At 39.0% G+C, this 17,214-nt stretch overlaps 1 protein-coding gene across 1 annotated transcript; it reads right to left on the bottom strand.

Moving 5' to 3' along the window:
- Window positions 1–16,938, bottom strand: MAT1A (methionine adenosyltransferase 1A). Its single transcript, XM_041474405.1, has 9 exons — window positions 16,627–16,938; window positions 10,049–10,126; window positions 9,425–9,547; window positions 7,651–7,763; window positions 5,960–6,103; window positions 5,020–5,238; window positions 1,853–2,035; window positions 1,222–1,355; window positions 1–758 (listed from the first exon to the last, which is right to left on the bottom strand). The coding sequence occupies exons 1-9, from the start codon at window positions 16,718–16,720 to the stop codon at window positions 656–658; spliced, it is 1,191 nt and encodes a 396-aa protein (XP_041330339.1). The 5' UTR covers window positions 16,721–16,938; the 3' UTR covers window positions 1–655.
- Between the last annotated feature and the right edge of the window lie 276 nt (window positions 16,939–17,214).

Raw genomic sequence — 17,214 nt, 5'->3', positions numbered from 1 at the left:
GGTAGGAAAAAGCTTTTTATTCTATGATTGTTGTGTCATAGGAGAGCACTTGTGTTTCAAAAACAGAAGTAATTGAAACGCGACAGTAGCAGCACATATGCACTGAAGGTGATTTAAATATTACACATATGTTAACATCTTTTATAAAAGAGGCAAAGATACTGTTAGGTACTATTCAGCCTTCTCCCATCAAAGCAGCCCCCAGGTGTATGCATTGCTAACTCCAGTAAGGAAATTGGACCCCAGAATTTCCCATTGTCTAATCAGAAGCAACAGATCTGCTGATCCTTAGTCAGAGTTGGGAAAGTTATCTTCACCTTTGCCCATCAAAGGTTTGAGGTTCAGCTTTTGGTTTTAGTACCTGAGTCACACTTTGTCTTTATCCAAAGAACCAACAGAGCAGCAGTTAAAAGTAAACTGTATTTTGCTGTGTTATGCTGATTAAAAAAACAGACTCTGTCCATTATATCTTAGATAATGAAAGACACTGAGGGTTTAAAAAAATCAATTTCCAAGAAAATAACCTTTTCTTTCTTTCCTTTTAAAATCTAAAATTCCTTATGTTGAATATAAAGCTGTCAAATTTGATTTTCAGAAGCATCCTCATCATTAGTGGTCTTCCTTTCTGGTTTTAAAAGGTGACATGCCACTAATGTCAAAACACAAGTTTCTTAGGCACTTCCCATGAGAATTCCTGTCTTCCAAAGTGACCATAACATGCAGTCTTCTGGTAAATGGGCTTTTTCAAATCCAGATCCCTGTTTGTATAATAAAAAGAAGGGAAAAAAATTCATATTAGGATACTTCATGATAATTACTATTAAAATCCTGATGTTGATATCCATCCCACCCCCTTAAAGAAGCAAGCATATTCTGGGGATGTAAGCATATCAATGAACATGTTCAATGGAGACATTTAAAGTGACAACACTACTCAACTGTCTGTAATGTCTTTACCTTAGGGCTACAGGAAAAGGCCTTATTACTAAGAATTATTAATTGTAATGGAAAAGATGAAATAACCTTAAATTCATTTGGTAAACCAAACGATACCTTTTTATCAGAGCAAAGTAACTTAAAGTTCTTGGAATGAAAGAGTTGTTTTATTTGACTTCCATATACTATAGAAGGCCAAACCTTCAGAAACAGCTGAAGATTTTGCAAGAAATAATTTCTTGGGTGCAACTACTGGGATATTTTCCTTTCTGTGTGTTTCTTTACCTGACAATGACTCCAGGCCGAAGATCAAAGTTTTTGTGCACAATGTCCAGCAGCTCTTTCTCTGTTTTTTGGGAAGTTCCGTAAGTGAACAGTGAAATAGACAGTGGATGAGCAACCCCAATGGCATAAGACACCTGTGGGGAAAAGGTACCTTAGTCAGCCAATAAACACAGCACCTCGGGGCAACAGTGGGCAGCAGTGAAAGCATTAATTTATGAATCATCTTATGAAAACTAAGGCCTCTCCCTCACCTCTCACATTTGCACAATCTGTATTTGTAGAAACAAAGAAGAGAAAACTTTGAAAATGCTAAGGCCTCTGGACTACTTTCTCCCCCATTATCCAGTCACTTCTTGCTCATTTCAATGCCAGTGAGTGTCAGAGGATTGAGGGCTCAACAAATATCCGTAAAAATAGCCAATAAAATAGCCAAAAAGCTAAATGCCAAGTTCCAGTTTTAAGAAGCCAGCTGATTATTAGTGACATTACAGTGGGCTTGAACCAAGCATCAAGTCTTCCTTTCTCCAAAAAACCATCAGCAACACCACTTCTACTACAGCGGCTCGTACCATGGGCACAGAAAAGAAAAGAAAATCTAAAAAGGAGAAGCAACACCCTTAGCAAACCATACCTGAACCAGAACACGGCGGCAGAGCCCAGCTTTCACCAGGGACTTGGCCACCCAGCGGGCAGCGTAGGCGGCCGACCTGTCCACCTTGGTGTAGTCTTTGCCAGAGAAGGCCCCGCCGCCGTGCGCTCCCCAGCCGCCGTACGTGTCCACGATGATCTTCCTGCCAGTGACACCAGCGTCACCCTGCACCAGGGACAGAAGGCATTCATTTCACATCCATTCAGTCTCAAACAAGGCTAGGCATTCCCGCAGAACACTGCAGCAACGTGTAGTTTGACCACAGGCATTGCTGGGGTAGCTGAAGGAACGGACTTGTCTCACCAAGGCACAACAGAGGCTGTAATTGCTCTTTAAAGCCAGATTCTCAAGATAAGCCATTCACAAATTTGTTTGGTTAATCAAGCAAAGAGGCTTACACCCAGATAACTACAGCATGCACTGCCTGTTTTAATTGTCAATATGGAAGCTTTGGTTTAGAAATTACCTACTAAGTATTCAAACCTATTATAGGATGTTGCTAAAGCATTATGTGCCATAAAGGAACTATTGAGAGATTTCACACTGTTAAAATATTTAAAAAAAAAATAAATCCAGGTTTTTGTATCTTTTAGTCAAAATCACAAATTGTGTGAATATTAAATAGTAGATTCTTTTTTTATTTACAGTCAAAGGTATGTCAGTAGTACCTTATAGATGGTACATGGACATTGGCACCCAGCACTGCCAGTGCAGTATCAGAGACTGTCATATATGTATTAAAAACTGCATTTCCAACCCTAAAATATTTATAGTCTAATTTGAACTATACACAATGGCACAGAGTAGTAGGCAGTCATAGGTAATTGAGAAAGGATTAGTTATTTCTAAGAACAGATACTTATAGATGAATATTTTCAATTATTAAATAAGGAAGCACAGATAATATTCTAGTGGCCTACAGCTATCCTGACTGATCTTCACAAGTACTTCATATTTTCATTTGATCTGGGTGAGCTGATCAGCACTAGACTAATTATCCAACACCTACACTTTACTAAATCCTTAAGCTTTCTGGTGTGAAATAAAACATGTTCAAATTTTAAATTCCGCTGCCACCCATGCAGGGAGATTTTAAATTCTTTGCCTCAGAACATCACGTCACTAAAATTTAACTGCTGGAATGTTTGCATGGCAAACACAAGTGGGGAGTCAAAGTTTTTTCTTAGAAAGACTGCGCATATACATAGAAGTAAACCTTTGGCACTGTTTGTTCAATTCTGCTAAGAAAGCACTGAGACATAAATCTGGATTTTATATAGCTGAGCATGTATTAAAGGATCCTGTGTTTGGGTTTTTCTGCTTGCCTCAAAACCTCAAGTTTTGATGGTGCAGACAGCTGCAATGAGAACACCTTGCATGCCACCATGACTTGGCTGCAGAACTGAGTGAGAGGAATAAATGGACATGTGAAAGGCAAAAAAACCACCCCTTGTTTCAAAGGTGCTGAACAAGTGCAAATGCACTTGTAATGTGTGTGGAAGTCATTGCTGTGATGAGCTGTAGGGTCTGTCCTCATCACACCAGCAGGTACTGCTGGTAGGGAAACGATGACAGCAGCAAACCTACTCATTTTGCCATAGCCAGAATTCAAGGTCCCACCACACTCAAAAACATAAGATGAGAATCCCAAGTGAAATATATGTATCATACTTAGATGAATTGAGCTTGAGGTAAGACAGCCTCCTGTAGCTAGCTTTGTTAAAAATAAAACTGAGTAACACTCTTCTGAGAAATAAGCAGAAAGCTAAAGCTGTTGCAGCCAAGAGAAGAAATAGTTATTTCTATGCTGCAATGACATTGTAAATTGCACAAGTGATGATAGCAGTTGGAAGGTCATGGACACATAGGCAGATTGACCCATACTAAGTAAACTTAGCCCAGGTTTAAACAGCTGTAAATGGACACTGTGACTGTTCTCAGTTTGCATGTGCAAACACATGCAACACAGCTCCAACACAAGAGCAGCAAGGAATACCTGGCTGGCTTATCACTTGTAACTATAGTACATTTTTAAATGGATGCAGTTCAGCACACATCTGAAAGATTTACATTTTTAATGGGTGCACTTCACTGCACACATAAATTTTTTCTGTGTCTAGCCTTCTTTTTCTGTGTAGCTATGATTGCTGCCTTGGTTCATTCACTCTAAATTACAGCTCAAGTTTGACTCTCCTTTTGTGCATAGTCTAGGATGTCAATGATACACAAAGTTACAGTGATACAACCCATTCAACTGCATAGAAATACGTTTTTTAGAACCAATAATTATAGTGATAAATCTCAACATCTTCCTACCTGTTACATGGGACTAATATAAAAAAGAGTGCCTTAGAAATAATTCTAGAAAATGCTGGTAAGTGAATGAATTTATAAAACAAAGGGAAAACACCATCTACTTGGATTTGTTGTAAAATTGAACCTAATTTCAGGAAGGAGCTTTGAAGTTTTGTTGTGATAATTCTGAAGGCATCTGAAGATGAAAACATTCATAATGGTAAATTTGTTTTCAAAAACTGAATCTCAGAACTGCTGATCCTACAGAGAGTAGAAGTTCTTCCTGACTTTGGTGAGAACAGGATAAAACTATAAATCCCTTCTCCTGCACTGCCTAAAAGTAAAAGGAACATTTATTTTCTCACCAAAAGAAGCCTTATTGGGGCTGATTTTCAGGACAGGTGAACACCTTCAACTCTACTGGTATCAGACAGAACAGTGAGAGCTATGCAGATCTGAAAAGCAGGTTCATTGTAAGAGAAGTAAAGCTTCTCTTGTCCATCTCTCTCTAAGAGGTGCTTCCGATGAGGAAAGACTGCAGGTCTCACTCAGAGTTGGTCCCCAGAGGGTTTGAGAAAATCCAGAACGGGGCTGTGCACTCTACATGCAATGGAAGACTGGATGCAGACTTGCCTGCCTGGTCACAACACATGTACAGTATCACCAGGCCCTCAAATGTTACTTTGGCATAGCACATGTGAAACCCTGGGCTCTTCTCCCACATCAGGAAAAGTCTTCCACTGGGCAGCTTGCTCCTTACCCTGGGACAGACATGCCAAAACCTGAGCACTGAAGACAAACATACAGTGAAAAGCAACCTTGTAAGACCTCCAGAATAATACAACAACACAAACCTGAGGCCCTCCAATAACAAAACGTCCACTGGGCTGAAGGTGATAAACAGTTTTGTCATCCAAGTATTTGGCAGGGACAACGACTTGGATCACCCGTTCCTTCAGGGTCCGGCGCATGTTCTCCAGAGAAATGGTCTCATCGTGCTGCACCGAGATCACAATGGTGTGAACACGTACTGGGATCACTGCCCCGTTCTTCTGGATGTACTGAACTGTCACCTGAGGGACACAGGGACAGCAGGGAAAAACAACAGAGCTGCTGTCAATGTGTCACTGGTATCCATCAAAAGTCACCCAGGCTATTCCAAAAGCTAAACTGTAACAAAATCACTACGGATGTTAGAGTGATCACTGCTCACAGTAATGCCAATGTATTTCCTCACTGAATTTTTGCTATACTAAAGAAAAAAAAAAAAAAAAAAAAAAAAAAAAAAAAAAACCCCCAAAACAAAAAAAACCCATTCTTTCTTAAAAAAAAAAAAAAAAAAAAAAAAAAAGAAAAAAAAAGAAAAACCCCAACTCAATAAGAACCCATTCATTCTCTATGAAATCACCCAAAATATGTCTTTCAGGTGGGATTTCCTTCAAAACTCTCAAGCCTCAGAAATTTATGTTCCTAGTGCATCTTGAAAATGTCAGCCTGAACCCCTAATTACAAATAAATCCTTGGGATGTCACTTTTCCAACAAGCACAAACCACTTTAGTTCTGAAGGGCTAAATGTCCCTTCAGTGGCAGGTGGCAGAGTGCTCTGAGACAAGTTAACCATTTTCCAACAGCCGAGGAGACAATGTCAAGCAGTGGAAAAGCTTTATCTGCTCCTTGTAGGTTGTCCTGATAGGCTGAAACACATCTACTGCTGTCTTCAAAAATAATTCAGTATTTCTGGAAAGAAAAGGTGCTGGTTTCCAACGTTGTGGACAATCCCCTGCAGTATTTACCTGTGTCTTGGAGTCGGGCCTCAGCCAAGGGAGTTCTCCGTTACGCCTCAGCTCTGCTAACCTGGCGTTCAGTTTGTGAGCAAGAATAATTGTTAGGGGCATGCATTCTTCTGTCTCATCTGTTGCATAACCAAACATCAAACCCTGCAGAAGGAGAGAACATACTTCTATCACTGTTAAAGGCACCGCAACCAAAGGCAATGAGATTTCATCTGAAGCAAAGAGTCAGCAGTATCCTCAGGTTTACTTTCTACTGTTTTAATCACAGTGCAAGAAGCCAAAACTCAGATCAGGCTCCAACACGTTATAGTGTAATGAAAAGCAGACCATGTTCCTAGAATTTTTTCACTAGCCTGAAGGCTTACATGTTGAGCTACATACCTGAACAAAAACAAAGACATATCTGCAAAAAAACCCCAATAGGTTCTGTCACAGAAAAAAAAAAATCTGCTGGAGAAAATATTTCAGGACTATTCTGTCATAGGAAAGATGTTTTTGGTAGGCTGGAAATGTTCCAGAGGCTTTTATGTATAAATACAGATACACTTATACTTACTGCATCTCACATATGAAATTTCAGTGGAATGGGGTGTGAGCACTCCATGAAGGACATACCCTTCAAACAGTTTAAGGCACCTGCCTCAGATTTTTCAATGCCACATGCTCAGAGTCACAGCTTCTACTGTTATATTCACATATTTATATATTACTTTTATAATTCCGTCATGTTCCCTGTATCAGATGAACATTTGCTAAATAGAATTGGCAGCATTTTCTTTCTCCTCATTCAGTGTAGGTTGTGGGGGGAAAAAAAAGGCAGGAAGGCACTTTGATCAAATGGAAAGTGAGGCCATCAAAGTGTCAAAGAAAGTCATATCTCTTTTCCTCTTATGTAGTATTATGTCCCCATGACAGCAGAAAATCGTTTTAATTTAGCCCTCAAGGGATTTTTTTAACAATATTAGCTTGGCTCCTGAACTCTGATACTTGCACTTACAGTTCTCAACAGCACTTGTATAAACTAGATATTACTTCTAATGATAACTAGTAAATGTTGAATTAACTAATATGGCATCATTCACACTGTGCAGTTTTTCTGTTAGTATCTCTCCATTGGGAACACACCATAAATGCCTACATGTGTTCCTTAGCTCAGAGAAATGCAGTTTGGACAGCCTTAATTACATGGAGCACCTATTACAAGAGCTGCCTCTGGGAATAAGTGAGAACTAAATGTACTCTGGTATTTATTGTACTAATGCTGAGGGCGGGTAAAACATCACCTAATTTTTTGCTGCACAAAATCTCAACAGCTCTTTGAATGTGAAAAGTTCCTTTCTTTATTCTATGTTGTATGGCATGCCTGGCTGCAAGATGAATGGTCTGATGAACCTAAAACTACAAAACAAAAACATGAAATACATAAGAAAAAACCTTTGCTGAGTTCTAAAGGGAACCTCCTCAGCCACTACAAACTGCCAGAGCTCTCCTGATTTGACAGGAGTGCTAAAACAAAAGTCTGCCCTCAAGGAACCTCCAACTGTTTTAGTAAAATTATGGGGTTTATTCTGGGGTAAAGGAAAGTATGGAAATACTTTGATGGGTTTTGACATAAAAAATAGGGCATTAAGATGGAGCAAACTTTTTCCATTTAAACAGCTTTGGTGTTTTAGATGTGATGCTATGTCTACCTGATCTCCGGCACCAACATCTTCTTCATTCCTGTGTAGATGAACACCTTGGGCAATATCAGGTGACTGCTGTTCCAGTGCCACTAAAACATTACAAGTCTTGTAGTCAAAGCCTATTAGGAAAAAATAACAGCAGTGAATTAACTTTTTCTCTCACAACTACGGAAAGTAACCTGGAACCAGAGGACAAAATTTTTATTCTGAAGGATACCACATTCAGAACTCAAAACCAAACTACTATTCTTTAGTAAAATTTTTGTCAATACCACACTTGAAATCTTTTTTGGATGGGGTAGATCATACAGGGTTGCCCTTCTTGCTTGTTACAGGTTATTTTTTCTTGCACTGACTCCCTGTGCCAAGGCAACACAGATTATGAGCCTCTCCCAAATGAATACTAACGAAGTTCTCTACATGAATTCCCAGAAGCTGAGTTTTCCAGCAACTGAAGATTCTGCTCTCTCCACATTATTTGTAATACACACAAAGCAGTGTCCCTACTCAAATCTCTCATGGGGCTTTGCATGAACCACAAACAGAAAAACACCAGACTCAGGTCTCACAACAAATCTGGAAGTGGGAATTTACACGACTTTCCAAGAGCAAAAGTAAGGTTTTAAAAAGAATTTGAAAGACTTACAGAAGATTGTGGCAAAATTTCCCACCTGTTCCTAGGTATATTAATAGTAACTTGCTTCTCTCCAAATCCAACCTTTCCTAGAACTGTAGCTACTGATAGCTGCTGACCAAACTCGTGTTCAGCCAATACAACATCATCCGTGTCCATATGCATATGATCCACTTGAATGCTCTTCACCCTCTTTTCAGTGGGCTATGTAGAGATGAAAACTATATTTCTGTATATAATTGTTTGGTTTAGGGTTAGTTTTTACTTCTAGGAATTGTTTTTTACTGCGTCACCAAATCTCCCCTCATCATTGTTGACAGTTTGGATAAAAAGGAGATCTATGACCTCCTAGATTTGCTTCTGTTTTCTGAAAGCACTGCAGTTGTGTGACAGTGCAGGCTACCTGCAGCTGAGCTGCTGTAATATTCTCCCATCACAACCTCCTGCAAATTGGATTGCAATCAAAGGACTGCAGTAAACAACTTGTAAACCAAAAGCTCTTAAAAGATACACTTCACTGTAACAGAATACTTGGAATATTTCTACTGTATAAACAGATACATGCAAATCAGAAAGTGAAATGTGTCTGGTGCACAGAGCATTTTGTGTTTTTTATCATTTGCATATCTCACAACCTAGGTCTGGACAACACACTGCTGAGTGCAAAAGGAGATATTCAGAGCTGACAAAGCACCCTGCAGTGACAACCACCTTTACACCTGGGAATTCCAAATGCTACTGCAGTACAAAAATACAAAGGTACAATGAAATGAACTAGGTTTCTTCCCTCTCTTTTGCACCAAGGTGCAACAACCAGCTTGCCACATGAAAGACCAAAAGTCAAGTTCTTGCAAGTTTGGAGGAGTGGTAGGTTCTATGGCTCAAGTTGCAGTTAACTATTGTGGCCAAATACCACAGTTCAAAGTATAGTCTGCCTACTCCAAATTCAGTTTTAACTAATAAAAGGTTTTTACTTACTGGGGTAAAGCCAGAAAATGTATCATATAGCACCATGTAGGCAGCTCTCACACAGCACATTCCGTTTGTATCAGGCTTGCTAAAGCCCCTGTGTGTAAGTGGTGACAGACCTGTTTTGTCGTTGCCTATTGCTTGCTGTTCCATGATTTCATGAGTTTTTCCACCAACCTTTAGCTGAATCATCATAGCCAATGTGTCTAATAGCATCTCGGACAACTCGCTGGTAATCCACAATAGCACGAGAAGTGATCTCCCCACAGAGCAACACCATTCCTGTCTTACACACTGTCTCTGAAAAGAGAGATGAGAACAGGAGTACAATAGCAGAATAAGCCAGCCACTAAGACAAAGAACTGTGTTTGTGATGATGCTGATTTTGAGAGATCTATTGGATGTATACAGTGTAAATCCTTTCTATTCATATTTTTAGCATTGTAACTCCAGCTATAAAAAATTCTTTTCATATTCACCATCTGTCTCAAAGCAAGGAAAAAACTAATATATCCAATTTACAAATGGGAAAGTCATAACACCAAGCATGATTCAGTGATATGCAAACCTGTTCCTTCCAGGACAATTCGGTCCCCACACAAAATCAATGGCTCTACTCTTCTACAACCTGCTTGCTCTTCAGTCTTTACAAAAAAATTTACTGCTTCTTCTCATCTCTCCTTTTAAAAACTGAAATTCTTATGTCATTTTTTGAGAGTGAAATGAGTTAGGTCTTTGCAAACATCCTAAAAAAAAGAAGTGACTGTGTGATGACTTAAAGCAAAGGAGCAAACGACTCACCACAAGCAACCTTGGCATTCGGGTCCTGTTTGAGATGGGCGTCTAGTACAGCATCGCTGATTTGATCACAGATTTTATCTGCAAGATATCAAAGCTGTGACTCAAAACCACGGCACTCAAAACGAAACATGGGCTGTTTACATCACTTTTAGTGGTATTTCAGAAAGGAATTCTTTTATTGCTTATTACTGGCATATTTAAGGTAGCTAAAAAGAAAGACACATTAAACATCCTTCAAGTAAACTCAGTAGACACATTTGGGCATTTACCTGTAATGTAAACTAACTAGGTGTAAACTAACTAGAACTTTATCTGCAGTTTTCTGCACTTGGATGTGAAACAAGTGTGTAATGCACACAATAACCTGAGAGGTTAAGAGGTTTTGCTGGCAGATTTCTCCTTCTCTAGGACCATCAGCTCTGCAAACCAGTGGTGCTCTAATGGAATGGTGATGTTCCACCACAGCTTCCATCACTCCAACAGAAAGTTGTAATGTACCTGGCCTACACTGGTTGTAAAGCCTGAGAAAGTGTTTAGATTAATAGCAATAATGCACAGCTCAGTGGAGGGCTGGGGTTTGGGTTGCTTTTTGTCACTGCTTCCTACCATCTGGCAATGTCACCTATTAATAATCCCTGCAAACCACCTAAGGCAGCACAGGGAACACACACAGGAGCAAAGAAGGGGTTACCAGCTGAAGTTTGTCTGAGGTAAACTTTTAGTTACATGCCAAACACAAAGGTTTCAGCTGAAGTTTGTCATAATAATATTTTATCTTTTTCTTTGTTTCTTTTCTAATCTTTAAAACAAATATTGAATCTTAATCAAATAATCTAGCTAATCTAATGGACACAAAAGGGCAGCACCCATAGCAATCTCTTCCACATGAAAATCGTTAATTTTCTTACGTAATTTAATTTTATTTTTATTTTAAAAGTACTGTTCTTAGTACTGCTTTTAGATTTTGACATAATAAGCTGTGTGGCAAAATAAATTAATCTCCTGCCTTGCTGTGTGCAACACAATCTGTTGGAAAGCAACGTTTTGTAAGAGTCTGTCATTTGAGGCTTTTAATACACTTAAGCTCAAGTCAAAATAAATTCTCACTTATTTTCATGAAGAAGGTGTACATTTAGCTAAGAGGGACAAATCAAGGACCGGAGAACTAATGTGATTCTGACACTCTTATCTCCCATATTAACTCCCATCACACCACTTCAACATAAAAAGAATAAACACAAAAGACAACTAGCAAATGTAGGCTGCGTTGGAACTTTCAGCCTTGCAAGAACTGTACATGGATTACTAAATTTGGGACAATTATTACCAAATAGGAATCAGACTTGTAATTTATTTAGAAGTCCAACTGAACCTTGTTTAGCAAACCTCTGTACAAAGCTGGCTGGAGTGATTAAAATGTACCTTTGCTTGCTCTCTTCAAAGTTTTCATTTTATAAGGAAATATATCCACATTTTCAAGCATAAAAGCAAGAAATATTGACAACAATATGCAATTTATTACCTGGGTGAGACAACAGAGCAACTGGGGATAGAATGGCTTTCTTAGTGCAGGTCCAATACCCAGCAGCAAACTCTAGTGACAGGGACTGCTTATGCCACTGTCCCACATGCCTAAGTTCCCTGTATGGCCCACATAGGGATATTATTGTATGCATTCTTGCCAAAACACTCTAGAAGGGTGTTAAGAAGCTGTGGGAATGTTTAGGATAGAATACGAATGCCCTAAATCAGAAAAGTCTATCTTAGAGGATGAAATCAATCAAACTCAACCTGGTTCTGAAAGACTGAAGGAAAGGCAGCCTGCCAGGGGAAACCCCTATGGGCACTGAGATCCTGGTCCCTAAGAACCTAAAAATACTGTGCTGAGAGAAATGGGTTTTGGGTTTTTTTTCTGAGAGGAAATAATGTAACTACAGTTGATAAATGAAAGTTAAGAGACAGATAAAGATTCAAAAAGGAAAATCTGAAAAGATTTAGAGGCATGCAGGATTCCTTATCCTTCAAGTCTGTGAAAATTGGATATCTTCTTAAAAGGTAGGAATGAAATACAACTGCCATTTACTAGCTTTTTTGAAGAACTCTTGCATGAAATATTACTGTATTAATATTAATGTATGACGGTCAGATCAGATTATATTTTGGAGAAGAACCCTTCTGATCCTTAACATCTATTAGGGTAAGACCCTAATAAACTAAAATAACAGATTAGAATAATTTGATCTACTATACTTGGAGCACACCTTTACATTAAAATAGTCTGGGGCAAATCAGTTTGATAATGCATGTCATATCTGGTTGTTGCACCAACAAAGCAGTTCTAGTGCAACTAGATCCAAATCCAGATACAGATATGTCTATCAAGACAGGAAAGAGAAATCCAGCTGGATGATTGGCTGATTAATGCATTAAAGGCATGTCTATTAGTAACGGTCTCTGGTGTAAAATAAAACCAGCCATTCTATTTTTAGCAATGCTTAGCAGGCTTTGTGCACCCTCCATTATGTTATTTAAATTTCTCATCTTAGCTGGCCCATTTCTCTTATTATCTGCTAAGTGTGAGAGGTTAAGTTTGACTATTTTTTTTTCCTTTTTATTTTGCCTTCTTTTTTAGAAACAGGGAAAGCATAATGGAAAACTTCTGGTGAGACAATATAATCTTAAAAAACCCATTTAGTAGGTCAGAATTCAGTCCATGCATACCTTTGTGTCATGAATTACTATCCAATAGAATGAATATTGCAAAAGGAGTATCTGAAATGACTGAGCAGGGAAGTATTAGACAGCCATGACTCTTTTCATGAAATCCAGCCATCCCACAGGTCCAGCCTTATGGCAGAGATGCCAACAAGCCATGAAACAGTTTTTGCTAACCACAAAATGAGTCTGGGGAGGCTGATGGTAAACCCTACTCAAAATCCCAGTTGTAATACAAGGAAGTAAAGGAGGTGTTCAACAACAAAGGTGATCTCTGATAATTAGAAGAAACTTCACAGTTCTCCAGATAGTTAGACATAAGTTTGTTACTTGAATCTAGAGTATGTATGAGCCTAACAGAAGTTCTCAGAACCTTCACAGGAATTCAGTTTCACAGACTCACCACACAGAGAAGAAAGAAAAAAAAAAACCACAACTATGAGCAGCAGTAAAACCTGAAAATTTTATTCAAAAAAAAGCTCCACAAAGCACAACGAAGTGGTACAGCCACACTTCTGGCTTTGATGGTGTAGTAAATATAATAAACATTTAACATTTAAAATGGCAAGGTTGGTTTTCTTCAAAACCTGTAATCATCAACATTAAATTCAGTATTTTAATGATAAGTAATTTTTATCAACATAAAAAAATTAAACTAGAATGTGAATTTTTATATGCAAAATATGGCAAACAGAGCAATTCTCAGTTTTCTGCTAAAAAAATTAAACAGGGAAGAAATGCAGATACGTATCATAAGCATTTCATTAACAAATCAGCTTTCCTACAAAAGACTTCCACTTTTGGAAATGCAAAAAAGAAAGCAATGTCCAAATGTCTTGTACAGCTGTTCTCCTTGTTCAATGCACAATTTATTGAAGTATCATGCATATCATTAAATATATATAATCTTATATCTAAGACATGCTGGACAGATCTGCATTTTCTGGGGTTTTTTTCCTTCATTATTTTTTTTCCTGTGAATATCTACAAGATAAACACATACTTTTACTATGGTTGAAAACCTGAGGGTGCTTTTAGAAGATGTTTTGTCTTATATTTTTAAAAAGATTCCTTAGTACTTTCTGGAAAACTGAATGGCAGCCAGTTTGCAGCCAGTTCCACCTGAAGCCACACCAGCTAGGGGAGGGAATTACTCCTTGGTGGTTTGACATCTGCAAGATATTGTGGGGCACAGAATCACACAATGCTTTTCAAAGCTCCATGAAGCCTGCACAGCATGACAGACATTACAGGACTAAGGAAAATGGAGCACTGACAAAATAGAGACCAAAATAAAGAGTTATCCTTTTCATGCTTCTGTCTGTGTGCTTTTATCGCTATATTGAAAGGAAGAAGTCATGTGTAAGTCTTCAGAGACTTTGGAATTTAAACCACAAAATGATTAAAGATCTGAAAGGAATTCCCAGATGTTATGGCCAAGGAATTTTGAAGAATCTGGAGTGAGAAGGTGGCATAAACAGTCTTCTATAATGTGTCTGGAGAGCACAGGTAATACCTGTAAGTTAATTATTGGCAGCTGTTACTTGCTTCTATGGAATCCATACTTCTCGGTGACACCCAGCTCCAGGCATTGCACAGATACAAGGCAGCTCTCTGTACACTCAAATAAATAAGCAGGTAATTTCTCCTGCTTTGTGCATTAAGAAGGTCTCCATTAACGCATTCAATACTCAGCTAATACAATCAGAACAATTCAAATTTCCACCAGACAAAGATCTGGTTCAGGATCTTTACTTCACATAATGCCCTCTAGCAAAATTATACTATCACATACGAAAGAGAAATAATCAAGAACACGCAAATTATCCATTTTGTATAAACAGAGGAAATCAAAACTCACAATAAAATTCTATTGCTACAGATAACATCAGAAGCCCAACTACAGCCTCAGGCACTGGGCCTCATTTTAAGAAATAGCCAAGATTTTCCTGGGTGATAAAATCCTAATGGCATGTCTACACCTCCTGTGCAAAACCACAGAGGGGAAAAGGGGGGCTTGGGCAGGATGTAGGGGTGATCAGTTTGCTGTCAGGAGCCAGAGCTGTCACTGAGATGATTCAGATCCAATGCTGATGCTCAGGAAAAAGAATTTGCAGGACAAGAGTTACTGACAGCCTGTCCTCCTTTGATCTGGAATCTCTATCTTCCCTTTGCCATAGGCATTGGGGTTTTCATTACCCTAAGTGAAGATCTAGGCTGTGTAAGAAAGCATCACAGCCTTGAAAACACCCACCCAGGTAAATTTCAGTTCCCACTCACTCCAAAATAAACATCCCAGGTTGGTACTTTGTATTTCACAGTACCGAAAGACCCAGCAAGCTCTGCTGGGCGAGAGAAGCTGCAGGGATATCCAAGTGGTAACTGTGTTTCTCAAGGGCCTGCCTAGGATTTCAGCACAGGAGAAAAATAAAATTCATGGGGCTTAAAAGAAAGGCCCAATAGAGAGTTTGGAAATAAAGGAGGGAATGTGAATGAGAACTAAAAAAATGGCCAAATTCTAAAACAAGAACCAAGATAAAGAGAGGGGAGGTGAGAATACAAACCAAGCGACAAAGCTAAATCCGGGGTCTCAGTTGAACTCTCTCTGCTCTGAGACTTCCCTATTTTTGCCCCAAAATGATTAAAAAACAATGATTAGAGCAGCATAACTTGCGACCAGTTGTCTTTGGAAATAACATCATCTGTGTAAAATTACCACACTGTATTATGTGATATTTCCCATGAAACGACATAGCACTACAGACACAGAATGTAAATACATATAAATTTGATGTGGGACATAGGTTCCAAGGACAAAACATGGCTGTCATTTTCCGACTGTGTTACATCAGAAAGAACCCCAACTGGTTTAACCTGATGTAGTTGCCTTCACATTGATAGAGAGGTACTCAATTGCATCAGCCATGGATTTGATCTGCAGTAATGAGTTAATCTAGAAGAGTATCAAACTATAGACATAAAGTTCTCACTAGTGACCTTTTTGTCCTCTGCTATAACATCATTCCACCCATTTATGATTCACTCACATAATATGAATACAGACCTGAAAAGCCTTAATACAGCAAAAAGCACAGGCCACCAAATCAGCTTCTAAAACAAATACACTTTTCAGGACCTCAAATAGCCCATTGTCCCCTGGCCTCACTTGAGGGAACAGTTGCTGTTGACATAAGGTGTATGTTTATGGTGGATGAATATTTGTTTTCAATAAAATTGAACTAATCTCTGCTGACCATACATAAAGTTTAGCAAATAACTGTCCACTATTTGCTTAAGCAATTCCATATATTGCATCAGATGATGGAAAGGGGTGGGAGGCAGGGGGCAAATTGGTGACTTTGCCATGTACAGCTGCTGGGACCACTAAAAAAAGGCTCTAAGATAGGCTGCTTAGGGATATTCCTGACATAGGTGACAGTCTTAGACCACTCCATATGTGCAGGACAGTTTCACAGGACCCATAAAGATATGGAACTTGAGAAGCAAGCTATGCATTCTCACCCATATGGGAAACTTGAGCCTGTTAGAGATACAGTAGTGTCTCCACAGGAATACTGAAAGAAATTTAGATGAAAAGGAAGGAGCAGCACCCATAAACCTCACTGCCTTCCTCAGCTAAACACACACCCTGCAAAAGCACATAAAATGTTGTAAGCACTCTAGTTATAGCAGTTCCACAGTCTGTATGGACAAAGTCCAGTGGAAATAAAGTAGAAAAAGCACCCTGTGAAAAATAACTTCTCTAATAAGATTAACACCAGGTGAATTCTTCTTTAGGCTTTTAAAATACCTCAAATGAAAATATTACACTTTTTAGACTTTTACCAGAGCTGGCTTCTTACCTGGATGTCCTTCTCCCACGGACTCCGACGTGAACATGAAAGCCCCTTCATCATCAAGCGTGTAATCACATAAACCATCCACCGGCCCATTCATGGCTGTGATGCTGCTCCTGATGGATTATTACAAACGGTGGCTGAAGAGCTCTACCTTCAGTGCCTTCTGTTTAAGAAGGCTCTTTAGCAGCAGGACTATTGCTGTCTTCACTTATCACCTCGTGGGCTAACTTGAATTTCAGTGTGTGAAAGCAGCACGTGCTTGCATCCGTGCCTGCATGTAAGGAGTATGCATGTGCCTGAAGTCTGTATCCCTACCTAGCCTGATCTGTCAGTCCCTGAGCTGCTCCTATATATGGAAAAGTGAAAGTGCCCAGATAATCATGTGAGGAAAATGGAAGAGCCCATTTCTTGGCAGGGGAGTTAGTTAACTTTAGGATACTTCACTAATTAACTCAGTTCTTGGAAACACTCTGGATTTCAACCTGTGCAAGATTGGTTATCTTTGCAGCTCCACTGAGCATGAAGTAATGCAAGAGTGCTAGTGACAGTTCAGGTCAGCTGCTTTTCTCTTTGGCTCTCCCCTGATTCTGG

This window comes from Pyrgilauda ruficollis, unplaced genomic scaffold, assembly GCF_017590135.1.
Source record: "Pyrgilauda ruficollis isolate IOZ18807 unplaced genomic scaffold, ASM1759013v1 scaffold11, whole genome shotgun sequence".
Lineage (NCBI taxonomy): Eukaryota > Metazoa > Chordata > Aves > Passeriformes > Passeridae > Pyrgilauda > Pyrgilauda ruficollis.
The sequence above is the reverse complement of the archived record's forward strand: the minus strand, read 5'-3'. Positions and strand labels throughout refer to the sequence as shown.